This window comes from Oncorhynchus mykiss, chromosome 20 (assembly GCF_057628025.1).
Source record: "Oncorhynchus mykiss isolate SJ-2025 chromosome 20, ASM5762802v1, whole genome shotgun sequence".
In the NCBI taxonomy this organism is placed as follows: domain Eukaryota; kingdom Metazoa; phylum Chordata; class Actinopteri; order Salmoniformes; family Salmonidae; genus Oncorhynchus; species Oncorhynchus mykiss.
In genome coordinates, this window is record NC_143041.1 from 48,039,891 (window position 1) to 48,067,685 (window position 27,795).

Here is a 27,795-nt window from a genome sequence, read left to right on the forward strand (position 1 = left end):
TTATGTTGGTTGTATTTTTAAACAAACCTTTAATTTAATTTCATTGAGCTCCAAAGAGTTGCTCAACTTCACAAGTCAAAAGGAAATGACTGCTAAATGTGCAGGGAGGAAGGAAATTGGGACACAAACGTATTTTATTCCAATAATAAACAAGACTCAATAAGAAAGGGGTTACATTCGAGTAGAAACAGGAAATTTAAATTCACAAAATTATAACCTCGAGGTTAGCTGTTCCGGCTGTCAATCAAGCTGCTGGGCCAAGAGAAGTACCTCAGCTGCCAATGATGAACCACCTACCAGACCGACAGGGGGCAGTCTACCAGACCGACAGGGGGCAGTCTACCAGACCGACAGGGGGCAGTCTACCAGACCGACAGGGGGCAGTCTACCAGACCGACAGGGGGCAGTCTACCAGACCGACAGGGGGCAGTCTCACATCAGCAGAAATTAACCCCAGGATGACGCCCGAAATGGCACCCTATTCCCTACATAGTGCACTACTTTAGACCAGAGCCCTATGGAACCCTATTCCCTATATAGTGCACTACTTTAGACCCGAGCCCTATAGTGCACTACTTTAGACCAGAGCCCTATAGAAACCTATTCCCTATATAGTGCACTACTTTAGACCAGAGCCCTATGGAACCCTATTCCCTATATAGTGCACCATTTCAGATACACCCAGATCCTGTTCAGTAGAGGGGGGGGGGGGAATGTTTTATAACTGAGTGAAAAAGGTACTGCATGGACTTGTACAACAAGTGTGTTCTCCTGTTTCCAAACGTTTTGTATACTGAACATGACCCAGGGAGTTCCTTCAACACTATAGAGCTCGTAACAACAGTTGGATGATCTCCGGCTTACAACGAGTGAAACACGTACATAAAACCTTCATATCTAAACCGTGATGGGTCTCCGTGAGACTGCAGAGGATGTTATAGGACGGACACGTTCCAGACCGTTCACATGGCAGTGGTTTAACACTTATCCAGGTGTTGTGAGATCTGGTAGGGGACGGCATCATTCAAAAGGCCTTGTCTGCATTAAAAATCAAGTAACCCTCCTCCTCCAAACCGCGATAAAACAACAACAGAGCATTTCAAAATGTTGATACTGAGGAGACACTGGACAGAAGGGGGAAGATACCGCGCTGACGATACTACAACAAGCAACAGATTAATGGCTGAGAGAAAAAGCAAAAAAAATAAAAAATTGAGAACCGTTTACACTTTTAAATGGATATTTAACAGAATTGGTGGCTTACTACCGCCACCCGGTGGCTATAGGTTGTAAATGCAGCCTAAGGACATTAACCCTTTAGTAATCTGTACAACGTTTAAAGCACAGAGACAGACCACTCCCCCTGCAGCCTTGACCCACGAGACAGCATCCTAAATAGCACACTACTACCTATGTAGTGCACTGCTCTAGATCAGATCAACAGCACTACAAAGCAAATAAGGTGCCCTTTCAGGACCACTTGTGTCGTCTTCTACCCCATAAAAAAGCCGTTAAAAAAAGGATTAACAGACTTATGAACTAAAATCACTAGGTAGCCAGCTGTCAGTGTGGCCGTCTTGTCAACACAGCTGTAGGTAGTTCAGTTGATGTTTCGGCTCAATCAGGTCGGAGGGGGGTGATGATGATGATGATGACTAGTTTCTCAGTCGCTGTCGAACCTGATGGAGTTGACGGACTGGGAGATGGCACCTCCGCGGTAGCTTCCCCTCTTCTTCTTGGTCTTCTCGTGACGGAAGGACTTCCCCTTGGTGAAGCGGAGCACGTCATTGGCCCTCTGGCCCCAGTCTCCATCCGACCCGCGCTGAGGTGAACAGAGAGAGACAAGAGTCAAAACACGAAGAGCACCATGATGACATGATCACATCCCTGGATCAACACAATACCCATGATGACATGATCACATCCCTGGATCAATACAATACCCATAATGACATGATCACATCCCTGGATCAATACAATACCCATAATGACATGATCACATCCCTGGATCAATACAATACCCATGATGACATGATCACATCCCTGGATCAATACAATACCCATAATGACATGATCACATCCCTGGATCAATACAATACCCATGATGACATGATCACATCCCTGGATCAATACAATACCCATAATGACATGATCACATCCCTGGATCAATACAATACCCATAATGACATGATCACATCCCTGGATCAATACAATACCCATGATGACATGATCACATCCCTGGATCAATACAATACCCATAATGACATGATCACATCCCTGGATCAATACAATACCCATAATGACATGATCACATCCCTGGATCAATACAATACCGACAATTTATATTGGAGCTCTTTTACTAAGGATGACATTGCAGTACCTCTAAATATCCTATGTAAAATGCTAATTCTCTAACTATCAGTAAGGCTGAGTGGGCAGGGAAATGCTAATTCTCTAACTATCAGTAAGGCTGAGTGGGCAGGGAAATGCTAATTCTCTAACTATCAGTAAGGCTGAGTGGGCAGGGAAATGCTAATTCTCTAACTATCAGTAAGGCTGAGCGGGCAGGGAAATGCTAATTCTCTAACTATCAGAAAGGCTGAGTGGGCAGGGAAAATGCTAATTCTCTAACTATCAGAAAGGCTGAGTGGGCAGGGAAATGCTAATTCTCTAACTATCAGAAAGGCTGAGTGGGCGGGGAAATGCTAATTCTCTAACTATCAGTAAGGCTGAGTGGGCAGGGAAATGCTAATTCTCTAACTATCAGAAAGGCTGAGTGGGCAGGGAAATGCTAATTCTCTAACAGTAAGGCTGAGTGGGCAGGGAAATGCTAATTCTCTATCAGTAAGGCTGAGTGGGCAGGGAAATGCTAATTCTCTAACAGTAAGGCTGAGTGGGCAGGGAAATGCTAATTCTCTAACAGTAAGGCTGAGTGGGCAGGGAAATGCTAATTCTCTATCAGTAAGGCTGAGTGGGCAGGGAAATGCTAATTCTCTAACAGTAAGGCTGAGTGGGCAGGGAAATGCTAATTCTCTAACAGTAAGGCTGAGTGGGCAGGGAAATGCTAATTCTCTAACAGTAAGGCTGAGTGGGCAGGGAAATGCTAATTCTCTAACAGTAAGGCTGAGTGGGCAGGGAAATGCTAATTCTCTAACAGTAAGGCTGAGTGGGCAGGGAAATGCTAATTCTCTAACAGTAAGGCTGAGTGGGCAGGGAAATGCTAATTCTCTAACAGTAAGGCTGAGTGGGCAGGGAAATGCTAATTCTCTAACTATCAGTAAGGCTGAGTGGGCAGAGAGACAAATATTCATAAGTGTGCCCTTTGACTGACAGGTCTTCTGACCGACTCCCAGAACTGTGTGTCCGGTGGGACATCCTCGCGTAAAGATCGAGCAACACAAATATACTTTCTAGCCCTGAAACGACAGAGATGTGACATGTTGTTTCAGCCATTCAGTGATCCTCTGCATTAACATCCAACTTTAGAGCAGCTCCATCTAGCCCATCGTTCAAACAACCAAGATGGCGACAGTTAAATAAAACTAACCCACAAGGCATCCCGACTGGAGCAGTGGTCTAAGACACTGCATCACAGTGTTAGCTGATTCTGGGTTCTATAGTCCAGGCTCCGTTTCAGCCGGCCGCGACCGGGAGACCCATGGGACGGCGCACTGGCGACTGTTGGCGGGCCGGGCACATGGTCACCGGGTGTATGGTGTGTTTCCTCTGACACCTTGGTGCGTCTGGCTTTCTGGGTTAAGCGGGCGTTGTGTCAAGAAGCAGTGCGGCTTGGTGTGGGTCGTGTTTCGGGGGACGCACGGCTCTCGACCTTCGCCTCTCCAGAGTCTGTACGGGAGTTGCAGCGATGGGACAAGACTAACTACCAATTGGATATCACAAAAAAAAAAAATGTGATATCCAATTTTTTTAAACTAACCGCTTCTCATCTTGTATTATATTGAGATTTCTCCAGTACAGGTGTGGCTCTGATCCACATACCTGACCGCACACAACGTAAACAGAAACAGATGGTTAACTCTCTAGGTTTCACCGCTTGGCAGAGCTGTAATGGGCGTTCGGATGAGGGGCTTAGCACACAGAGCAGCAACGTGTTACAACATCCTGTACAAGAGAATAGCCTTACAAATTACAACTGAATCAAGTGAGTGCTGGATTCATGTAGACACGCCAGAGGGGCGTGGACACGGCAGAGGGGCGTGGACACGGCAGAGGGGCGTGGACACGGCAGAGGGGCGTGGACACGGCAGAGGGGCGTGGACACGGCAGAGGGACAGAGGAGTGTAGATAAACTCACCTTGGCATCGAAGGAGTTGTCGGCCAGACGGTTGTCCACTTCAATTTCCTCCTCTACTATTCTACGGAAAGGTACATTGATCTTTAGAGGAGGGACACACAGACGGGGGACACACAGACGGTGAGACAGATGGTCACAGAGAGAATGAGGGGTTTAGTTCAGTCCGCATCTGACAACGCCCCACACCGGTTAGTACCACAATGCACCTCTGTTCTACAGCCCAAAGCATTTATTTACAAACACACGTGTGAGTGTGAATATATATTCATTCAGAAATGGGCCCAAACATTGATTCTGCTGGCATGGTAGTTCTGGCATCAATAGATGTTGTTGGCTATATATATATATATATATATATCCATCTCCAACATGTAGCGCTACAGAGCCATCAAGGTCAGGGCCCATTTCTGAATACTGAGACTACGCCATCATAACAAATACATTGAACCAAAAAACCCAGCAGTCAGTCAGCCAGCCAGTCAGCAGCCAAGTCAGTCAAGCAGCCAAGTCAGTCAAGCAGCCAAGTCAGTCAAGCAGCCAAGTCAGTCAAGCAGCCAGCCAAGTCAGCAGCCAGCCAAGCCAGCCAGCAGCCAGTCAAGCAGCCAGCCAAGTCAGCAGCCAGCCAAGCCAGCCAGCAGCCAGTCAATCAGCCAGCCAAGTCAGCAGCCAGCCAAGCCAGCCAGCAGCCAGTCAAGCAGCCAGCCAAGTCAGCAGCCAGCCAAGCCAGCCAGCAGCCAGCCAAGTCAGCCAGCCAAGTCAGCAGCCAGCCAGCCAAGTCAGCAGCCAGCCAGCCAGCCAAGTCAGCAGCCAGCCAGCCAGCCAAGTCAGCAGCCAGCCAGCCAGCCAAGTCAGCAGCCAGCCAGCCAGCCAAGTCAGCAGCCAGCCAGCCAGCCAAGTCAGCAGCCAGCCAGCCAGCCAAGTCAGCAGCCAGCCAGCCAGCCAAGTCAGCCAGCCAGCCAAGTCAGCAGCCAGCCAGCCAAGTCAGCAGCCAGCCAGCCAGCCAAGTCAGCAGCCAGCCAGCCAGCCAAGTCAGCAGCCAGCCAGCCAGCCAAGTCAGCAGCCAGCCAGCCAGCCAAGTCAGCAGCCAGCCAGCCAGCCAAGTCAGCAGCCAGCCAGCCAGCCAAGTCAGCAGCCAGCCAAGTCAGCAGCCAGCCAAGTCAGCAGCCAGCCAGCCAGCCAAGTCAGCAGCCAGCCAGCCAGCCAAGTCAGCAGCCAGCCAGCCAGCCAAGTCAGCAGTCAGCCAGCCAGTCGGCCAGTCAGCCAGTCAGCCAGTCAGCCAGTCAGCCAGCCGGCCAGCCAGCCAGCCAGTCAGCCAGCCGTCAGCCAGCCAGCCAATCCAAGCTCTGAACCCCCAGTCAGTGTGACGGGGTCTCACCTTCTTAGAGACTTTGGGGTAAGTCTGTGGTGCTGGTAATACTTTCTGGTTTTTAGGCGTCGTTACTTCCTCCTCCTCTTCCTCCTCCTCCTCGCTCTCAGAAGACGAGTCTTCTCCATCCCCCTTTCTCTTGCCTGGGGAGGGACATTGAGGAAACTGTCCTTGTAAATAATCAACCTTTGTTTCTAAAATAATTCAAACCTTAGTGAGGATGACATGAGAAGGAATTCTGAAATGTTTACTGATTTCCCCCCATTTAAAAAGGAGAACTAAAAAGCCCAGCAGGATTCAACAGCCCAGACAAGACACTGGTGAGCTACTGCGACACAAAAACAAGATCAGTCAATTTTACCCCTCTTGGTTAAATGATTGTAAAATATATTTCCCTTGACCTTGTAAACTGACACTCAACACATTAGACAACTATACTAAAAACTCACAAGACATTGGTAGTAGGGCTGGGACTTCACAATAGGACATCACCATCGTACTTGGGTGCTGATACGATATGTATTGGGACTCTCACAATTCTACAGTTGAAGTCGGAAGTTTACATACAACTTAGCCAAATACATTTAAACTCAGTTTTTCACAATTCCTGACATGTATTCCTAGTAAAAATGTCCTGTTTTAGGTCAGTTAGGATCACCACTTATTTTAAGAATGTGAAATGTCAGAATAATAGTAGAGAGAATTATTTATTTCAGCATCACAATCCCAGTGGGTCAGAAGTTTACATACTAATTGAGTGTATTTGGTAGCATTGCCTTTAACTTTTTATGGCTGCAGGGGCAGTATTGAGTAGCTTGGATGAAAAGGTGCCCATTGTAAACGGCCAGCTCCTCAGTCTCAGTTGCTAATATATATTAGTATTGGATAGAAAACACTAAAGTCTCCAAAACTGTCAAAATATTGTCTGAGTATAACAGAACTGATATTGCAGGCGAAACCCTGAGGAAAATCAAACCAGGAAGTGGCTTCTATTTTGAAAACTATTGTTGGAAAAATGACTTGTGTCATGCACAAAGTAGATGTCCTAACGGACTTGCCAAAACTATAGTTTGTAATCTAGAAATTTGTGGATTGGTTGAAAAACGGGTTTTAATGACTCCAACCTAAGTGAATGTAAACTTCCGACTTCGACTGTATGTGTGCTGGGATTCGATACTGTGATTTTATTGTGTTTCGATGTTTTAAACATTTTGCTCACAATACATCTTCAAGAGAGAAAACAAAGTTTAGTCGTGGAAATTAGTGTTGGAAACAAATTGGCTCCCCATTTTTTTTTTTTTAAATGAACGAAGGAGAAATAAACACGAGATTTGCTGCAGGCTAACTAGGACAAAAACAATATTGCAATGTCAAAACGATACATTAAAAATAATATCCCAGTATGTAACTATCGACCCCCTCATCACTAATTGATAAGTTATATTCTTTAAGAATCGGTGGGTAAATATCAGGAATTGAAATGACCATTGACCAGATTCCCAGGTTCCAGACCGAACCTTCTAGAGTTCAAAGCTCACCGTTAGTGATGGGAGTGGTGACTGCTGCCGGTGCTTTCGCCTCCTCTTCCTCAGAGCTACTGTCCTGGGACGATGACGACTCGGCAGCCTTAGCCGGTGTTGTTGCCTTGGCAGCAGGGGTGGAGGAGGCTTTAGGTGTAGCTGCCTTCTTAGTTGAGGCTGGGGTAGCTGCCTTCTTAGTCGAGGCTGGGGTAGCTGCCTTCTTAGTCGAGGCTGGGGTAGCTGCCTTCTTAGTCGAGGCTGTTGTAAGGTTCAAGGTTCAATTGATGATACGTATACAAATGCAATGAAATGCTTACTAACAAATCAACCTCAAAATATAAAATAGCTATGATAGGCCTACACAGTACATATATTAAATACATGTAGGACTAAGTCACAGTGAAGAGGCACCATGAGAAAGAGTCTGCCTTCTGAAAGCATCAGCTTCAGTTCAGCCAGCGTCTAGCTGGCATACTCGCTTATAAGACCTTCGCTTGTCCATATCGCCGTAGCCAGTATACACTTCCTCAAAGTAGTCAGAATTAATAAGAACTCAAGAAATCGATCATTAAGTTTGACGTTTTTGAGAAAGGAGTAGTCTCTCGATGACAAACAGTTAAACGAAGAATTCCCTACTGTTGACTAATCAACGACGAAGGGGCGTAGACTAGAGATCTTCACGGAGCCACCTGTCCCCCAAAACCCAATCCGGGACCCGAGCAGATACAGATCCAGAAATCAAAATCCTATCACAAGTCTAAGTCAGATCTGATATGATTATCACGGGTGATGTCAATATGTAATTTCAACTGACTTGAGTAGCACGTGTTGCTTGTTGTAGTTGGCCAATCATATGGTCATCAAATCAGCAATAGGCTAGTCGTAGAGCCTCAAAAGCCTCTGTGTGGCAAAAGTTAGGCTACACAGTACGACCCCTGCTAGTGCGTCACCTCTCTACCTCCACTTGGAAAAATAACGTTCCCAAAATAAACAGGCTATTTTGTCAGGACCAGATAATAGAATATGCATATAATTGACAGCTTAGACATATTGTCTGTGAGTATAACAGAACTGATATTGCAGGTGAAAGCCTGAGAAAAATCCAATCAGGAAGGGACACTTAATTAGAAAGCTCTGCATTCCTATGCGTCCCTATTGAGCAGTGAATGAGATCTCAACCAGATTCCTTTTTCTATGGCTTCCCTAATGTGTTAATTTTGAACGACAACATTGCGTCAGTGGTCAGCTAGAGGCTCCCTCACGGTTTCTCATCTCCGGTTAATAAAGTAGCTTCGACTTTTCTGCGTCCATCTCTCGGATCAGACCGGTCCGACCAGGTCTATACGGAACGAATCTAGCTGTCCTCGGATCGGACTGGTCCGACCAGGTCTATACGGAACGGATCTAGCTGTCCTCGGATCGGACTGGTCCGACCAGGTCTATACGGAACGGATCTAGCTGTCCTCGGATCGGACTGGTCCGACCAGGTCTATACGGAACGGATCTAGCTGTCCTCGGATCGGACTGGTCCGACCAGGTCTATACGGAACGGATCTAGCTGTCCTCGGATCGGACTGGTCCGACCAGGTCTATACGGAACGGATCTAGCTGTCCTCGGATCGGACTGGTCCAACCAGGTCTATACGGAACGGATCTAGCTGTCCTCGGATCGGACTGGTCCGACCAGGTCTATACGGAAAGGATCTAGCTGTCCTCGGATCGGACTGGTCCGACCAGGTCTATACGGAACGGATCTAGCTGTCCTCGGATCGGACTGGTCCGACCAGGTCTATACGGAACGGATCTAGCTGTCCTCGGATCGGACTGGTCCGACCAGGTCTATACGGAACGGATCTAGCTGTCCTCGGATCGGACTGGTCCGACCAGGTCTATACGGAACGGATCTAGCTGTCCTCGGGTCTGTCCGACCAGGTCTATACGGAACGGATCTAGCTGTCCTCGGATCGGTCCGACCAGGTCTATACGGAACGGATCTAGCTGTCCTCGGATCGGTCCGACCAGGTCTATACGGAACGGATCTAGCTGTCCTCGGATCGGACTGGTCCGACCAGGTCTATACGGAACGGATCTAGCTGTCCTCGGATCGGACTGGTCCGACCAGGTCTATACGGAACGGATCTAGCTGTCCTCGGGTCTGTTCGGAACAGGTCTGTATATCTTTTTTTTTTTATGTATTCATGCATATCAGGTACGGGTGGGGAAAGCCCCAGTTCCACGTTGGAACAACTTTTTGGACCCGTGAATGACTCTAGCGTAGAATTTGGCTACCCACTTCAGCTTGCCTAGATGTCGAGAAACATTTTTAAAAAACACTTGCCGAAGATAAAAACGTCACAAAACGTCATAATATATGAACAAACTGTTTCGAATGGGAAGTATGTAAACTCCTTTACCCTCTTCCTCATCACTAGAGCTGTCATCACTGCTGCTGGACTCTGCAGCTTTGGCTGAAGCAGGAGTCTTGGCTGAAGCAGGAGTCTTGGCTGAAGCAGGAGTCTTGGCTGAAGCAGGAGTCTTGGCTGAAGCAGGAGTCTTGGCTGCGGCTGTAGGTTTGGTTGTCTTCTTGGCTGCAGCGACCTCGTCCTCCGAGCTGTCGCTGTCAGAATCGGAGCTGCTCTCGGCTACGGCCTTGGTTGGGGCTAGTTTGTTCACCACGGGGGTGGCTGGTTTGGAGGCTGGTTTAGAGGCTGGTTTAGAGGCTGGTTTAGTAACAGGGGCCGGGGTAGCCTTCTTAGCTGGAGCCTCATCTTCAGAAGAGTCGGAGTCCGAGCTGCTTTCTGCAGCAGCTGGTTTAACAACTGGGGAGGCTGGTTTGGAAGCTGGTTTAGAGGCTGGTTTAGAAACAGGGGCCGGGGTAGCCTTCTTAGCTGGAGCCTCATCTTCAGAAGAGTCGGAGTCCGAGCTGCTTTCTGCAGCAGCTGGTTTAACAACTGGGGTGGCTGGTTTGGAGGCTGGTTTGGAAGCTGGTTTAGAAACAGGGGCCGGGGTAGCCTTCTTAGCTGGAGCCTCATCTTCAGATGAAGAGTCGGAGTCCGAGCTGCTTTCTGCAGCAGCTGGTTTAACAACTGGGGAGGCTGGTTTGGAGGCTGGTTTGGAAGCTGGTTTAGAGGCTGGTTTAGAAACAGGGGCCGGGGTAGCCTTCTTAGCTGGAGCCTCATCTTCAGAAGAGTCGGAGTCCGAGCTGCTTTCTGCAGCAGCTGGTTTAACAACTGGGGAGGCTGGTTTGGAGGCTGGTTTAGTAACAGGGGCCGGGGTAGCCTTCTTAGCTGGAGCCTCATCTTCAGATGAAGAGTCGGAGTCCGAGCTGCTTTCTGCAGCAGCCTTGGCTGGGACCTTGGGGGTCGCTGCATGTTTCTTGGTAGCTGCAGCAGCCTTGGCTGGGACCTTGGGGGTCGCTGCAGGTTTCTTGGTAGCTGTGGCAGGTTTATTGGTAGCTGCTGCAGGTTTCTTGGTAGCTGTGGCAGGTTTCTTGGTAGCTGTGGCAGGTTTGGCAGGGGCCTCGTCCTCAGAGCTGCTGTCAGAGTCTACAGGACCGAGGGGAACATGTCAGAATCAGTTAGTCCGTAGGTCTGATATTACAATCCCAGACACTTTAATAATATAAAAGCTTCACGGTGTTTCTCTAAATATAGATGACAAAAGAACCAAGAACAGCCAACAAAACCGTGGTTAAAGAACTCAATGTTTTACATACAAGGTAAGTGAACTTCCAGCTTAGTTTACCATCTTAAAACAGGGTGAGAATAAAAGCAACATGGATGTCAGGTCTGACAGTTCTCGTGTTTGTGACGTCTATCTAGCCAACTACTAGCCCTGCGCAAGACCGCAGAGAAGCCCTGCGCAAGACCGCAGAGAAGCCCTGCGCAAGACCGCAGAGAAGCCCTGCGCAAGACCGCAGAGAAGCCCTGCGCAAGACCGCAGAGAAGCCCTGCGCAAGACCGCAGAGAAGCCCTGCGCAAGACCGCAGAGAAGCTGGAGATCCAGACGTCCAAAAGGTGAGTATGTTTAGCAACATACTGCATTGTTTAAATCCTGTTGATATTGAAATAAGCCAAGCATGTTCTTCCCCAGCTTGAGTTCCAGATCTTTCTGTGTTGTCTTACCACAACTCATTGGCGTGACAATGACACAGGAGTTAAGAGTCTGGAACTTAGTCTTCTCTAGTAGTCAGTTCTGAAAATGAGTCCTATTTAGTCTATTTTACCTGAGCTTGACGAGTCAGCTTTCTTAGCAGGGGCGGCCTTGGCAGGAGTGGCCTTGGCAGGAATGGCCTTGGCAGGAGTGGCCTTGGCAGGAGTGGCCTTGGCAGGAGTGGCCTTGGCAGGAGTGGCCTTGGCAGGAGTGGCCTTGGCAGGAGTGGCCTTGGCAGGAGTGGCCTTGGCAACAGGCTTCTTAGCTTCTTTCTCATCTTCTGAGCTTGAGTCAGAGGAGGATTCTGCAGCCTTGCCTGGGGTCCCCGTAGGAGTCGCCTTAGCTGGTGCCACTTTCACTGTCACCTCTTCTTCATCCTCTGAGCTCGAGTCCGAGGAAGAATCTTCTGCCGGGGCAGCCTTAGCCGGGGCAGCCTTAGCCGGGGCAGCCTTAGCCGGGGCCTTTTTTGCTTCTTCATCTTCAGAGGTAGAGTCTTAAGAGAGGAACAAGAGAAGAATTTAGACTGATGTTAACTTCAACTTTAAAATAAAACTCCAATGTTATGCAAACTCAGGGCTGTAATAGTCCAAACAGAACGTTTCGCAACTAGAAGGAACATTTATATTGGACAAATTCAACTAGGTTCCTGCCGTTTCATTCCTTTTGCAAAACTTTTCTCAAATGGAAGCAAAAAAAAACAAAAAAAAAATCTGTGTAATGAATACGCCCCAGGTACTTGACGATTGTGTCTAGTTATTCAAACCAGATGTGGAAAACTTTTTTAAAACGAACAGTTTCCCCAGTAACCCCAACAGCAGACCAGCAGACATGCACACCTGACTCAACAAATAATCATCAAGCCCTCAATGGAGTTGCATCAGGTGCGTTTGTCCGGGACGACAACAAATGTGTGCTATTGAGGGTACCGAGGTGGCTCTCGGGGGTACTGGGTCAGTTGCATGAAACATCTTAAGTCAATATTCTACTTATCTTTTACCTCAACTTTAAGTCAGTTGAACAAAACATTTTATGGTGAATTTTATGGTGAATTAAGTGAAAAAGTTAAGGCCCATTAGGTCCCTTAAGTGCTTCATTTAGTATGAATATCACTGTAAATAGCATTTGTGGAGGTGAATGTTGCTTTCCTCTGGCCTGGTTTCAAAAGGAAAACATTCATCAGCTAGCTAGCTATGTAGCTAAACAATGGCTACAGACCTACTCTGTCAGCTAGCTTGACGTGCTAGAAAGTAATACAGACACATTGGTAACTATAGTAAACATGTCTTATGTTCTTCTGAATCAATGCGTTTCTCCTGGTCTTCAATGTAGAAGTTGTCTCTGATGAGAGATGTTCAGTCAGTGAATCGGGTCGTCACGAAAGAAGGAGAATTGTTCTTAGTCTTTGCTGTAATAAAGACTAAAAAAAACACATTACAGATTTTCTGGTATGCTTATAATTTATTTGTGTTGTTTACATTGTTTCATACGGTCAGAAATATTATATTGTAATCTATACAGCACATTATATGCACTCAGCACTTCTTGTTTTACTTTCCACACAAACATTCCCTTTACCTCCTGAGCAACCTGTAAATATTCCCCGTTTCAAGTTCGTTTGTTACCATCCTCTGCATCTATTTTTTGCTGTCGCATGTGTTAGTTTTTTTAATGTTATGTGTTATGCCCTACTGTCAGGCCAGGTCAGGCCCTACTGATCCCTATTCGGACTGGATTTGTTTGGTCGGGTAATGTAATTATGCTCACGAGCACCAAACACCACATCAGTAATTTTTGTTCCATTTGAATCTTTTTTTACATGGCAGGACAGTAACAATTCCAGCCATAATAACCTAAAATGTTTTTTCCCCTCTGATAATACTAGTCCTGTTTTAATCGACATCCCTGTGTTTTGAGACAAATGTCTGAGATTGACAGGTGTTTGCAAATTTGGTCCATTTCTCTGCGCGTTGATTGGTGGTGGGGGAAACAGGTCTACGTAGACTACTTTTTCACCGTCAACATTCGTTCAGAACGTTTAGCAACAGAAAAATGTCGCTCTCAAAAAAACAATTGACCAAAGGAAATCAAAGTGTCAGGGAAGAGAGATGTACCATCTTTTCCCAAGCCACTGTCTTATTTGCAAGGAAAATGTCGCAGTTTACAAATAATTCCATGTCAGACGTCATTATAAACCTTGGAACTTTCAAAATGGCTTCCAGCCCCGAGACAGAAGGCCGACGCCGAAACATTGGAGCGTTAACCACAAGCTATACACACAGTCAGGGAAATCATTTATATTCCTATACGACTGTAGTTAGTAAATACTAACATTATTGTGAGTGTTTATCCAGGGATATTTAGGTCTCAAGCCGACAGTATTTTCTGTTTGTTCTGTTGATAACGGCAATAAACATTCAGACCTCGCCTTTTTTTTCCTTTTAAATTATTGTTTTATGTTGGATGCTACATTTTTAGCCAGTTAATTGTAAGTAGGTCTAATAAAAACAAATCACTTCTATTAGGCCATATATTTGTATAGTGAAAGATGCTGTTAATCTTCATTGCCTACTTCAGCCAGTTCAGTTATTTTATAAAGGCCTTAAGACTCTGAAGAAAGACTTCAATTAAGCCCTCGTTTGTTTGTAAAGTCAAATTAATATGAAGACTATTGTTTAAATCAATTACTCCGATTAGTATAGGTTTTCTCTGTCTGTTGCTGTGCCAGACATAAGGGAGGTATATTTAACACCAGATGCTGTTCCCTTCCTATTGCACTGCGGTTGCAAGGTGTCTCAGGAATGAAATAAAAATTTAACTTTTGCCTTATTTTTAAAAGGTAGGGTAACTTCCTTATTTTTAAAAGGTAGGGTAACTTCCTTATTTTTAAAAGGTAGGGTAACTTCCTTATTTTTATTTTTTTATATTCATAATGAATTTGGAGTGCCAAATAATATTGCTTGTGGTCCGCCAGTTGGTGGCACCCTGGCCCACATGTGACAAATCGACACAGCGAATGCTTTCGTAAATATGTTTTGTGCGTATGAATTGAATGTTTATTTAATACAATTCCTGCGGTTCATAGATGGCAAAACAGCAGCAGCACACAACTGACCTAAAGGTTTAGAAAATTATAAGTTAACTTCCTCATTCAGTCTTAAAACGCATCCCACGCGCAGTTGTGCTGTTGAGCTCCCATCTGATGGCATTTAGGATCTACTGTTGAGCTCCCATCGGACGGCATTTAGGATCTACTGTTGAGCTCCCATCGGACGGCATTTAGGATCTACTGTTGAGCTCCCATCTGATGGCATTTAGGATCTGCTGTTGAGCTCCCATCTGATGGCATTTAGGATCTACTGTTGAGCTCCCATCTGACGGCATTTAGGATCTACTGTTGAGCTCCCATCTGATGGCATTTAGGATCTATTGCGGATCGCCAAAATATCCTAATGATTCATCCACACTTCATCAATTCAAATATTATGGAGACACTGAAGGAATTAAGGTTTAGTATGGTTTGGAAACTTGAGAACCAAGCTGGAGTTATCAGTGTGGCCCCATCACCTGGACATGTGGAAGTACTGCATCTTCACACCAAGAGTAAAAACCTCCAGGCTTCCTTTAAAACTGTACATGTACTGGGGTTAATAACTACAGGGGGCAGCTAGGGGAAAAAGTAATCCCGCCGGGAATCGTCCTCCGGAATAACAGACATTCTGGAGTAAATTACGTAACCAACGTTCTCTAGCAATACCGGTCCCGTGTGAGTAGGTCTTTGGTCAAGTGTGTGCGACGAACATGTGTCACGTAAAGAGAGCGAGGGTTGAGGGAATGTTTCTCCTAAACAAATGACGGATTTTGGTAAACAGACGTTTTCAGTATAGAACTGTCTGTGATGATGTTGCAGAGTCAGCAACACGGAGGCTGTGCGATAAACACTCTGATGTTCTGTGGTGGTCGCTGCAGCAGTGAGGAGAGACAACGGGCACTAGTCGTGGTCAGCCGCTCTCCGGGAAACTTGTTTTTGTACGGTGCAGGAAGTCTGAGTCCGGCCCGGCACAAATCAGTTGCTGCTCGGACTCCCTCTAGAACATTTTTGTGTCTTAAGTAACCAAACAGTGTGCTTAAAGCATCAGACAAGCTCAGTGAATATAGTTGATTTGATTAGAATAAATAGGATATGTCAATATATGGAAAAATTTGCATTTTAACATTATTTTTTTTTAGACAAAGATTTTATTTTTATCGGGGACAGCCCGACTGCGTGGCAACCAGAGACTATCTGCCGTACATTCCTTCAAACTACAATAAAACCCTTAAATGATCCTAAAGACATTTCTGAGCAGCTCTATGCAACATCCTTAATTAAACAATTTCCTGAGGTAAGGGGAAATTATTCCTTAAGGTAAACCCTTAACAAAAGGCTAAGCTGTGTTCCACTATATTTCACTTGTGATTTCATGAATATTTTCTAGTAATATTTTTGTCCGTTGCGTTATGCTAATTAGTGTCAGTTGATGACAATTCTCCCGGATCCGGGAGGGGTAGTTCTAAGAGTTAAGGAATACACAGGATGTTTTACGCAACCAGGCCCTGGAGGACTGAAGGTGGGAAACCCTGCTCTAGAACCTTTAGAACCTAGGTCTAGGCCAATTACAATCCACAGCCTTTAAAAACAAGGTCTAGAACCTTTAGAATCTACGTCCAGAACCCACCTGAGCTCTCAGAGCTGGACTCGGCCTTCTTAGCAGCAGCAGCAGGTTTAGGGGTCACAGTCTTTGCTGGGGTAGACTTCACAGGGACCGCTTTAACGGAGGAGAATAACATAGTGTCAGAGATCGCTCATCGGGATGCTTTAGCTATTGATGATAAAAGCGGACATTAGACATTTAGAAGACTCTAATCCAGAGAGACTAGCATTCGGTGCATTCAACTAAAGGAAAGTAGGTAGACAGTCATGTATCACATGTAAAGCTGTCTAATGTTACGTTCTGCTTTGCATTAGTAAAGACACAGAGCACTCAATGTTCAGACAGGATCACCATTTAGAAAAGGAGACGAGGGAACTGTCCAAAATCTGTCTTGACTCCTGCTACTAAAACAGCCGCAACTCACTACAACCGCCACCACCACTTACTAAACCTACTACTAATAGTACTACATAGAATGCACTGTTTACTAAAAACACAAGTAGTAAGCAACAAATATCAGCATACTACCCATGTGTAGATGACACCTTCTCGGTATAGAAGTATAGCTTCCCTTATCCTGATTATAAGCTGTTGTCATAAGGGAGAAAAGACGATTCTCTTCCTCAACAGTACGCCAGGAACTCTACTCGATGAAAAGTCAAAAATAATTTTCACAACTCTAAAAACTATTTTTGTATATATCCAAAAAGCAAGTATGGGTATTCTGACACGTCCCAGGGGTTCAGTAGTTGTTACCTGACACTTCCTCCTCCCTGCTGTCTGAGGAGCGGTCCTTTTTGGCCTTGCTGGCCACTGTAGGAGCCAAGGCCTTCTTTACGGCAGCTCCAGGGGGTGGAACTGCACTGTATTCACCTACACACACACACACGAGGCATCAGCATGAACAGAGCGCTAAAAACAAATAGTGTGTGTGTGCTGTTGGTAAATCATGGGGTTCAACTAATGCAGGAAATAGTTGGTGTTATATCAATACAGTACCTTAAGTATGCAGACCACATGACTTAATCCACCTTGTTACATTACAGCCTTATTCTAAAAATGGATGAAATGATTCTCCCCCCACATCAATCTACACACAATACCCCATAATGACATCACAATACCCCATAATGACATCACAATACCCCATAATGACATCACAATACCCCATAATGACAAAGCAAAAACGGGTTTAGAAGTTTTAGGAAATATAAACAAAAAAAATGAAATAGTAATTACAGCCTTGAGTCTCCTTGGGTATGACACTACAAGCTTGGCACACCTGTATTTGGGGAGTTTCTCCCATTCTTCTCTGTAGGTCCTCTCAAGCTCTGCCAGGTTGGATGGGGAGCGTTGCTGCACAGCTATTTTCAGGTCTCTTCAGAGATGTTTGATCGGGTTCAAGTCCGGGCTCTGGCTGGGCCACTCAAAGACTTGTCCAAAAGCTACTGCTGCATTGTCATGGCTGTGTGCTTAGGGTCGTTGTCCTGTTGGAAGGTGAACCTTCACCACAGTCTGAGGTCCTGAGCGCTCTGGAGCAGGTTTTCATCAAGGTTCTTTGATCCATTCATCTTTCCCCTCGATCCTGACTAGTCTCCCAGTCCCTGCCTCTGAAAAACATCCCCACAGCGTGATGCTGCCACCACGCCTCACCGTAGGGATGGTGCCAGGTTTCCTCCAGATGTGACGCTTGTCAACCTATCATCAGACCAGAGAATCGTGTTTATGGTCTTTCGGTGCCTTTTGGCAAACTCCAAGCGGGCTGTCATGTGCCTTTTACTGAGGAGTGGCTTCCGCCTGGCCACTCTACCATAAAGGCCTGATTGGTGGAGAGCTGCAGAGATGGTTGTCCTTCTGGAAGTTTCTCCCATCTCTACAAAGGAACTCTGTCAGAGTGACCATCGGGTTCTTGGTCACTTCCCTGACCAAGGCCCTTCTCCCCAGATTGCTCAGTTAGTCCAGGCGGCCAGCTCAAAGAAGAGTCTTGGTGGTTCCAAACTTCTTCCATTTAAGAATGATGGAGGCCACTGTGTTCTTGGTTCTTCAATGCTGCAGAAATGGTTTGGTACCCTTCCCCAGATCTGTGCCTCGACACAATCCTGTCTCTGAGCTCTATGGACAATTCCTTCGATCTCATGGCTTGGTTTTCGCTCTGACCTGCACTGTCAACTGTGGGACCTTATATAGACAGGTGTGTGTCTTTCCAGATCATGTCCAATCAATTGAATATACCACAGATGAACTCCAATCAAGTTGTAGAAACATCTCAATGATGATCAATGGAAACAGGATGGACCTGAGCTCAATGTTGAGTCTTATAGCAAAGTGTCTGAATACTTCTGTAAATAAGGTATTTCTATTTATTAATACATTTGCAAAATTTTTTTTTTAAAACTGTTTTTGCTTTGCATTATGGGGTAGTGTGTGTAGAATAAATAAATAATTCTCAATCCATTTTAGAAAAAGGCTGTAACGTAAAAATGTGGGAAAAGCCGATGGGTCTGAATACTTTCTGAATGTGGTTCAACTGTAAAAAAAGGTGGGTACACGGCTTCACGACAGAACAAGGCGGGTACACGGCAGAACAAGGCGGCTTCACGGCAGAACAAGGCGGCTTCACGGCAGAACAAGGCGGCTTCACGGCAGAACAAGGCGGCTTCACGGCAGAACAAGGCGGGTACACGGCAGAACAAGGCGGGTAAACGGCTCCAAAGCCGAACAATAAGCCTACTTATTGGTCATAAGCCTCGGTCTAATCACTCTCCTAATAACCTGTGATCAGGCATATAGAGATACAGATAGATAATTAACACACAGTTTTATACTACTAGACATGAACACACACCTGGTTTGGCCTTCTTGCTGGGAGGAGTCTCCTCTTCATCTGAAGAAGAGTCATCGCTGCTAGACTCGGCTGCCTTAGCAGGGGTCTTAGCTGGAGGGGTCTTGACGGGACCAGGGGTCTTAGCCGGAGGGGTCTGTTAGGAGAGACTGGGTCAGTAGTGGAAGCAAAGCTTTCCCTTATCTGGTGACTTTGAAGACACTGAAGAAAGCATAGCAGCCGAAAGGCGTAAATGTGTGGTTTTAAATGCCGTTGTGACAAAATAATGAAGGAATTTTAACTCAAACCAAATATGAAGAGTGCAGTGGTAGATTTTAGTTTTTTTTTTTGTAATTACACATCTTCATAAAATATCTACAATGTACATATTTTATGAATGAGTTTCACGGTTGAAGTCGGTTCTAGTTTTTTTTTTTTTTTTTCCTTCTTCCATTTCCCCCTAAAATATTCAACATTCACTCCACAATATATAGTCCCTTTCTGCATCGAATGACCACGGCACACAAGGCTGGTTTGACAGATCAAGGAGATACTGAGCCACAAGAAGGGATGGAAACTGGCAACACAGCTCCCATGGTAACTTGAACACCTGCCCTGGGGTGTATCCACTAGGATGCATAAGCAACCAAACAGAAAGCTGTCCTGGGGTGTATTCACTAGGATGCATACGCAACCAAACAGAAAGCTGTCCTGGGGTGTATCCACTAGGATGCATACGAAACCAAACAGAAAGCTGTCCTGGGGTGTATCCACTAGGAAGCAAACACAACCAAACAGAAAGCTGTCCTGGGGTGTATCCACTAGGATGCATACGCAACCAAACAGAAAGCTGTGCTGGGATGTATCCACTAGGATGCATACGCAACCAAACAGAAAGCTGTCCTGGGGTGTATCCACTAGGAAGCAAACACAACCAAACAGAAAGCTGTGCTGGGATGTATCCACTAGGATGCAAACGGAAGACGAAATGAAACAGGGACCTACATCAATTTCTCCAACAGAGACTCCTGTTTCCGGTGCAAAATGTTTTGCAACGGTGTGTAACTAATGAATACACCTCAGGTGAGGTGGTGGTGTGTTGTGGATCAGTTTCAGTACCTTAGCGGGAGCTTCGTCTTCACTGGAGCTGTCCTCACTGCTGCTGGTCTCAGCCTTCTTCTGAGCTGCTGCTTTGGCGGTCGTCCCTGCCTTAGGGGTCGCGGCTGCCTTAGGGGTCGCGGCTGCAGCTTTTCCTTCTACAGAGCAAGAAGAACAGTCAGTAAGACAGTAAGAAGCTGAACTGATTGAAAAGATGCTTATAAAATTGTGATCCTGTCGTAAAGCAGCATTTCTTAAAAAGTATGGGTCACGGACCCAAGTACGGTTGTGACAGTACAAGCATATCATTTTTTTTGCCATTGCAAAAATGAAAACAAAGCAGACCTAATTCTTCAGTCCTTTAAAAACCTGCTGTAAGTCAAATAGCGTGCTACAGCTAAGACAATAAATGGAACTCTGGATGACAACACCATTTTGCCACAACTTTGGAAGTATACTTAGGGTCATTGTCCATGTGGTTGTCCACTTCCTGACTGATGTCTTGATGTTGCTTCAATATATCCACATACTTTTCCTTCCTCGTGATGCCATCTGTTTTGTGAAGTGCACCAGTCCCTCCTGCAGCAAAACACCCCCACAACATGATGCTGCCACCCCCGTGCTTCACGGTTGGGATGGTGTTCTTCAGCTTGCAAGCCTCCCCTTTTTTCCTCCAAACATAACGATGGTCATTATGGCCAAACAGTCCAAAGGACATTTCTGCAAAAAGTACAATCTGTGTCCCCATGTGCAGTTGCAAACCGTAGTCTGGCTTTTTTATGGTGGTTTTGGAGCAGTGGCTTCTTCCTTGCTGAGCTGTCTTTCAGGTTGTCGATATAGGACTCGTTCTACTGTGGATATAGATACTTTTGTACCTGTTTCCTACAGCATCTTCACAAGGTCCTTTGCTCTTGTTCTGGGATTGATTTGCACTTTTCGCACCAAAGTACGTTCATCTCTAGGAGACAGAACACATCTCCTTCCTGAGCAGTATGACAGCTGCGTGGTCCCATGGTGTTTATACTTAGGTACTATTGTTTGTACAGATGAACGTGGTACCTTCAGGCATTTGGAAATTGCTCCCAAGGATGAACCAGACTTGTGGAGTTATACAATTTTGGCTGATTTCTTTAGATTTTCCCATGATGTCAAGCAAAGGGGCACTGAGTTTGAAGGTAGGCCTTGAAATAGATCCACAGGTACACCTCCAATTGACTCAAATTATGTCAATTAGCCTATCAGAAGCTTCTAAAGCCATGTCATAATTTTGTCAGAATTTTCTGGAATTTTCCAAGCTGTTTATTAAAGGCACAGTCAACGTAGCGCATGTAAACTTCTGACCCGCTGGAATTGGGATACAGTGAAATAATCTGTATGTAAATTGTTGGAAAAATGACTTGTGTCATGCACAAAGTAGATGTCCTAACTGACTTGCCAAAACTATAGTTTCTTAACAAGAAATTTGTGGAGTGGTTGAAAAATGAGTTTCAACCTAAGTGCATGTAAACTTCCGACTTCAACTTTACATAGCGACACTGGCTTTACTCAAGGCCAGTGGCATGTCATTAGTAAAGATTGAGAAAAGTTAGGGGCCCAGGCAGCTGCCCTGAGGAATTCCTGATTCTGCCTGGATTATGTTGTAGAGGCTCCCATTAAAGAACACCCTCTGGTCTGTTAGACAGGTCACTCTCTAGCCACAATATCGCAGCCGGTATAAAACCATTTTTTCCCAGCATCAAACTATGATTGATAATGTCAAAAGTCTAACAAAACAGCTCCCACGCTATTTCTCTCAGCCATTAAGCAGTCGTTTGTGTAAGTGCTGTGCTTGTTGAACGTCCTTCCCTATAAGCATGCTGAAAGTCTTTTTGATAACAGTAAAACAACATTGTATCTGGTCAAACAATTTCTTTCAAAAGTTTACTAAGAGTTGGTAACAGGCTGATTGATCGCATATTGGAGCCAGTAAAGGGAGCTTTACTATTCTTGGGTAGCGGAATGACCTTTGACCCTCCAAGCCTGAAGGCAAACACTTTCTAGTAGGCTTAAATTGGAAACATGCCAAAAAGGAGCAGCAATACAATCCACTATTGTCCTCAGTAATTTTCCATCCAAGTTTTAATGTCAATTGAAAAGTAGAAATCGTGCGCCACGCCGCTCCTCAGACTCCGTCTCTCGTAGTGGGGAAAGGGCCTCAATTTACTGTTGCTTTAGAATAGTAGAATAGACAAGCTGCAATTTCGAAATTTGGTTGTGTCCAGGGGCCCTGATCCTCTTGGGACCCCCGTTGATTTTGTTATTCACTCTCACTCAGATATCATTAACACGGCATAAGTTATCTGTAAAAAAAACTGCAGCGTTTGGGGTGTGAGTCTTTCTTCAGCTAAGCCGTGGCAGAGAGAAAATCTCTCCGCTCCGTGGCAAAATGGGTAGAATTGTAGGAAATTAAACTGTTGGGATCTCTTGATTGGAATGTATCATGAAGCCTACCTGTGTGTTGTTGTGACATTGACTGCCACGGCCTAGCTCAGGAAGGACTCAAACCCCAAACGTTCGTGAGGCAATAAAAATATGTCAATTTAAGTTTATTTACCGGAGTGCTGTGCTACTTCTGTTCTTTGGATTATATACACCAGCACCCAATTTAAGTTTATGTTAGGTGGAGTCGAGCACGTTGTTTATCTTTTCAGGAAATTAACTTTAATAAAACTAAAAATGTCTATCCCCCCCGTCAAGAGGGGGTCTCACTAATGTCCCACTAAAGGGGGTTATGTTTTCATGAGCGTGGGTCCCAGGAAAACACTGAATTTCTCATTTTGGCTCCCAGGCCGAAGAAGTTTGAGAAACCCTGTCGTAAAGATGGTTAAACAAAGGTTTAATGTACTCACTAGCTAGGTTAAATGTACTCACTAGCCACAGGGGATTTAGCTGGAGCCTCATCTTCAGATGACTCACTGCTCGAGCTGGAGTCCTTTTTCCTGGCTGCTGCAGCGACAGGGGTCTTCACAGGGGCTTTGGCTGCTGCAGCGACAGGGGTCTTCACTGAGGCTTTGGCTGCTGCAGGCTTCTGTTAGCAGAGAAGAGGAGCAGATTTCAAACTAATGTTTCAACAACAAGATGCCTTCATCAGAGGGGCACACAAATATTTTGTTCCTTCGTCCTCCTACAGCTCTGTAAACAGCATCGGCCTTTAACGTGACGTTGTCGTTAAGACATCACAGCGCTCCTGTACCTTCGCTGCGGCCTCCTCGTCGCTGGACTCGTCGCTGCTGCTGGACTCGGCCGCCGTAGCTGGTAACGATACAAAACCTCATCATGGAACAGAACAAAAAAAGGCAACTCTGCCCCCCCATCACTGACACGCCAACACCAACTTGGAATCCACCTGTGGATCATCCTTGAGGTGTAACACCAACTTGGAATCCACCTGTGGATCATCCTTGAGGTGTAACACCAACTTGGAATCCACCTGTGGATCATCCTTGAGGTGTAACACCAACTTGGAATCCACCTGTGGATCATCCTTGAGGTGTAACACCAACTTGGAATCCACCTGTGGATCATCCTTGAGGTGTAACACCAACTTGGAATCCAAGTTGTGGCTAATTCAATTGTTTGGACATGATTTAGAGAAACACTGGTCTATTCACAGCCCTTTGACTTTTTCGAAAACATTTTCTTGTTACAGTCGGAATTTAAAATCGATTCAATGTAGATTTTGTGTCACTGGCCCACAACACACACACACACAACACCCCATAATGTCAAAATGGAATTATGTTTCTAGAAATGATTACAAATTAATAAAAATACAAAATGAAAAGATGAAATATCTTGTCAATAAGTATTCAACCCCTTTGTTATGGCCTAAATACGTGGAGTACAAATGTGCTTATTAACAAGTCACATAATTTGCATGTGCAATAGTGTTACGATTATCACGACAAACCTGTGCCATGTTAACTCATTCAAAACTTGATAACCTGGCCAGATTGTTTCCGTTAAGCAAATCGAACAAACAAAACCACTCATTCCTTTAATCTACAGTGTTTAATAACACTAATATGTGAGAACAATGTTTTTTTTTGTTATAATAAGGTTGGTTAGCAACATGGATAATCTTTGTGCAAATCTGTTGCAGCTCAAGACTACAAAACCCACAATGCAATGTTCTCTCAATGGGCTGGCTTCCTAACTAGCAAACGTCGCTACGGACAATAATACCAAAGACCGTATGTACTTTACACACGCACTACCCTAAGTTGCTTTGGATAAAAGTGTCTGCTAAATGGGATATACTTAAAGGACGAGCGCAAACCTGTGGGTGTGGCCTTGGCAGGCGCCGCAGCTTCCTCCTCATCACTGCTCGACTCCTCACTGGATCTCTCCGCAGTCTTTGCCTTCTTAGCAGACGGCCTGTCACTTGTTCCAGGACCGTTGGGCAGCGCCTTCCGTTTCTTAGATTCAGGAGACCTGAAAATGAGAACGGCACAAACAAGAGCAGTGAGTGGCATTCAAAACTAGCCACAAAAAGAAAACCACCTGATCCATTTACACTAAATTACACAAAGGTACGTGAGGTTCATGGTTTAGCCCCCAGGAACTCTGGGAAAAATGGAGGATTGTAATATACAGGTTGTCATTCCCGCCAAGTGGGGGACAATACACTGAAGGAATGAAATTAGATGTACGAACTACTTACTTCACCCAGAAGTTGAATATGTCAAGCAGACCGGCATCTTGTTTCTCATTCTGGGGTGGCTGTTGTAAAAGGAAGAATCGTTAACAAAATCAGTTGATTCTATTTGCGGGTTTCTAGCCATCGTGTTGCATGATACAGGAAGAAACGCTGAACAATGTTTTAGCTACAAACAAGTTTCTCGTGCATGGAAGACACATCGACCGGCATAACGCAACTAGTCAAGTTTTCCATTAAGTCATGTTATCAATGTTCCAACTACAATCCAAATCTATCCATAAAACAAGCAATGCCAGGGCAGACACGTTCAGTTCATCTGGATAGCAACAAACTAGTTGTGTGGGATATTTATTCACCCAGTCACTAATAACCCAACCGCCTGGCTATATGTGATGGTGAAAATCTCAAGCCCCTATCCGATCCTATTACCCGCTAACAACGCCACTTTAATAATGTTTACATATCATATGCTGTATTTTATACCATCTATTACACCTTGCCTATGCCGCTCGGCCATCGCTCATCCATATATTTATATGTAAATATTCTCATTCTCCCCTTTAGGTTTCCTGTGTATTAGGTAGTTGTTGGGGGAATGTTAGATTACTTGTTAGATATTACTGCACTGTCGGAACTAGAAGCACAAGCATTTCACTACACTCGCATTAACATCTGCTAACCATGTGTATGTGACCATTAACATCTGCTAACCATGTGTATGTGACCATTAACATCTGCTAACCATGTGTATGTGACCATTAACATCTGCTAACCATGTATATGTGACCATTAACATCTGCTAACCGTGTGTATGTGACCATTAACATCTGCTAACCGTGTGTATGTGACCAGTAACATCTGCTAACCGTGTGTATGTGACCAGTAACATCTGCTAACCGTGTGTATGTGACCAGTAACATCTGCTAACCGTGTGTATGTGACCAGTAACATCTGCTAACCATGTGTATGTGACCAATAAAATTGGATTTGATGTAGAAAATCCGCTGTAGGCTCCAGTCAGAGACGGCAGAAGGATTTTATGACAGGGGGTGCAGGATTTGAGGGAGCCAATTTAGATACGTTTCTGCTTATAATTTCAGACATTTTTGATGCTATTGGATAGTCAACTTGTCAAAAACTAGATATGTTGCCCCAAAAGACTAAAATCAACCTCTTTTCCTCACAATAATGTAAAAAATCTAATAGAACGAAACGAATGCTTCAATCTATTTGACATCGGTAAAGTTCTCTGTCATCTCTGCTTCTTTCAAGGAGACATTCAGGGACTGGGGATAAAATGCAATAACTAAAAACAGTAAAGATTTTCTGTGCAAAATGTCCAAACATCATCAGTGTGAACGGTTGTTAGGAAATAGAAAGCTGTAAAAACAACCAGACATGTTTCTGATAAGATTTCAGTTTGGCTTGGATGCAATATTTTATGACGTTTAAATACTATCAGCTTTTATGATGCTGATAAAGAAAGCACGTTTACAGACGGTCCCTAACTGTGCATTCTCTTAAGATGAAATAAATCACACTTTTTTCACTCCTGTTCCCGAGTCAAAATGGATTTGATTTGAAATGTTGCCTACATTTGGTGAATCATTTTACTGCAAGTAATGTTTAATTCTACAGGCGTTAATATTAAGGTGAGAGGTTAAAGACCTACAGTCAGTGTCCAGATTTCCATTTATCACATCTGAACAGTAAACTAAAGTTCCCTGAACTTGCCATAGGCCGATTTTAAGTCCCTCTCTTGTGACTGTCGAAATACATAACATTCACGGCTATCGTCCTCATTTAGCACTTAACTAAATCTTTCCCAAACATTACTTCTCTGTCCCTCTTCAACTTTCCATGTCGCAGTTTTTCTGTTACAGAATTAAACTCAGACATTGTCCTTAATTGTTCGCAAATTCCTCAAAGTATTTAGTGATTGGCGTGTAAGTTTACAGCACTAATGCCATACAGCCTAAAAATAAGTCAAGACAAATTCAAAATGTAGTGTATAGATATAAATTCCACAAGAAAGATACATTTGTGGATTTGTGTGTGTATCGTTAAATCAGCACGCCCACCCTTAATCCACACAATACGTCATGACCCTAAACCCACGCAGGTTATGAGTTAACCTGTACATCACTACAAACCATTTCTTTGCTTCGTCCTTCAACGAGCCATTGTTTACAGACGACTAGTTTAGATTTGGTTGATCAAGGACGCTATAGAAGTCGTCTGTAAACCAAGGCTCTTCGGGGCAGGAATCAATGCATTTCTTAGCCTGCGGGCTAGCCAGAGACATTTTATTTCAATATGTCAACGTTCGTTAACTAACTATGTAGTTGGTCCAATAATTCAACGAGAGCAATTGATAAAAAGCAAACATTTAAAGAAAAAAATACACCCGTCACTCGTCAAACATTAAAAATATATATAAAAAAAGTGCATTCTCATTCAAACTTGGTGGGTTGGCGTCACACGTGTTAACGCCACGGCGTGTACCTCCTGCGTAGCTCGTTAGCTCACCTAGCTAGCTTAAACGGTAAACAAAAACAACCGTTAAATAGAGATACAGGATATGGCGCCTACCACTTTAGCTTGTTTGATGAAGTGTTGAGCAGCCTTGGTAAACTTGTTCTCCAGTAGAAATGAATATACATGCTTGTAAAGATCACTCGGCACTGAATTTTGTTCTGCCATTTTTTTACCACGCCTGTGTGCTGAACAGAAACGCGGAAGTCTTCTTCTTCTATGGTATGATGGCGAGCGCACAATTTAATGTGCGTACTGCCACCTACTGTTCGGGATGGAAACAGGATTCCCAAAAATGGAACAAAATACCAAAAATAAATAAAATAAACTTTTATTTTTTTTAAATGATGTAAAAAATATAAAAATAAAACAGATCGGATCCGTAAACAAGCTCAAGGGGAACCCGGGAGGGCGGGTCTTCCGGCACCAGTACCCCTTGCAAGTCATCAGATGTAAAAATCCTTCAGTCCCAAAAACTTTTCTACCGTGGCCACAATAATGTCCGGTTTCGTCAATCCCCTTGAGACTTGTGTGGTACAGTTTATAACTGTGGAAATGAACGCCACAAAATCCACCTTTTTAACACAACGGGGTATCT

The 27,795-nt window shown here is 44.7% G+C and overlaps 1 protein-coding gene across 13 annotated transcripts; it reads right to left on the reverse strand.

Annotated features, from left to right (window-relative positions):
- LOC110499507 (uncharacterized) lies at window positions 1-27,432 on the reverse strand. Of its 13 annotated transcripts, XM_090213148.1 has the most exons (16): window positions 27,255-27,421; window positions 24,666-24,724; window positions 24,282-24,436; window positions 23,196-23,254; window positions 22,874-23,030; window positions 19,985-20,121; window positions 18,890-19,022; window positions 16,801-16,917; window positions 16,069-16,158; window positions 11,584-11,846; window positions 11,427-11,493; window positions 9,616-10,746; window positions 7,220-7,459; window positions 5,691-5,824; window positions 4,316-4,396; window positions 1-1,822 (listed from the first exon to the last, which is right to left on the reverse strand). In XM_090213148.1, the coding sequence occupies exons 1-16, from the start codon at window positions 27,363-27,365 to the stop codon at window positions 1,664-1,666; spliced, it is 3,093 nt and encodes a 1,030-aa protein (XP_090069274.1). In that variant the 5' UTR covers window positions 27,366-27,421; the 3' UTR covers window positions 1-1,663. The 13 variants fall into 13 exon arrangements, 11 of the variants coding, with proteins under 11 accessions (XP_090069274.1, XP_090069278.1, XP_036812292.2 ...); XR_016489527.1 differs by having other exon boundaries at window positions 4,316-4,371; window positions 11,427-11,846; window positions 27,255-27,432; XM_090213152.1 differs by having other exon boundaries at window positions 4,316-4,376; window positions 7,220-7,405; window positions 11,427-11,846; window positions 27,255-27,432.
- Between the last annotated feature and the right edge of the window lie 363 nt (window positions 27,433-27,795).

Coding starts and splice junctions, on each gene's coding strand:
- LOC110499507 (XM_036956390.2), bottom strand. CDS start 27,365: ATGGCAGAACAAAATTCAGTGCCGAGTGATCTTTACAAGCATGTATAT. Junction 19,023..19,984: donor AAGACGAAGCTCCCGCTAAG/GTACTGAAACTG, acceptor CTCTCCTAACAG/ACCCCTCCGGCTAAGACCCC. Junction 10,747..11,426: donor AGCTGACTCGTCAAGCTCAG/GTAAAATAGACT, acceptor TCGGTCCTGTAG/ACTCTGACAGCAGCTCTGAG.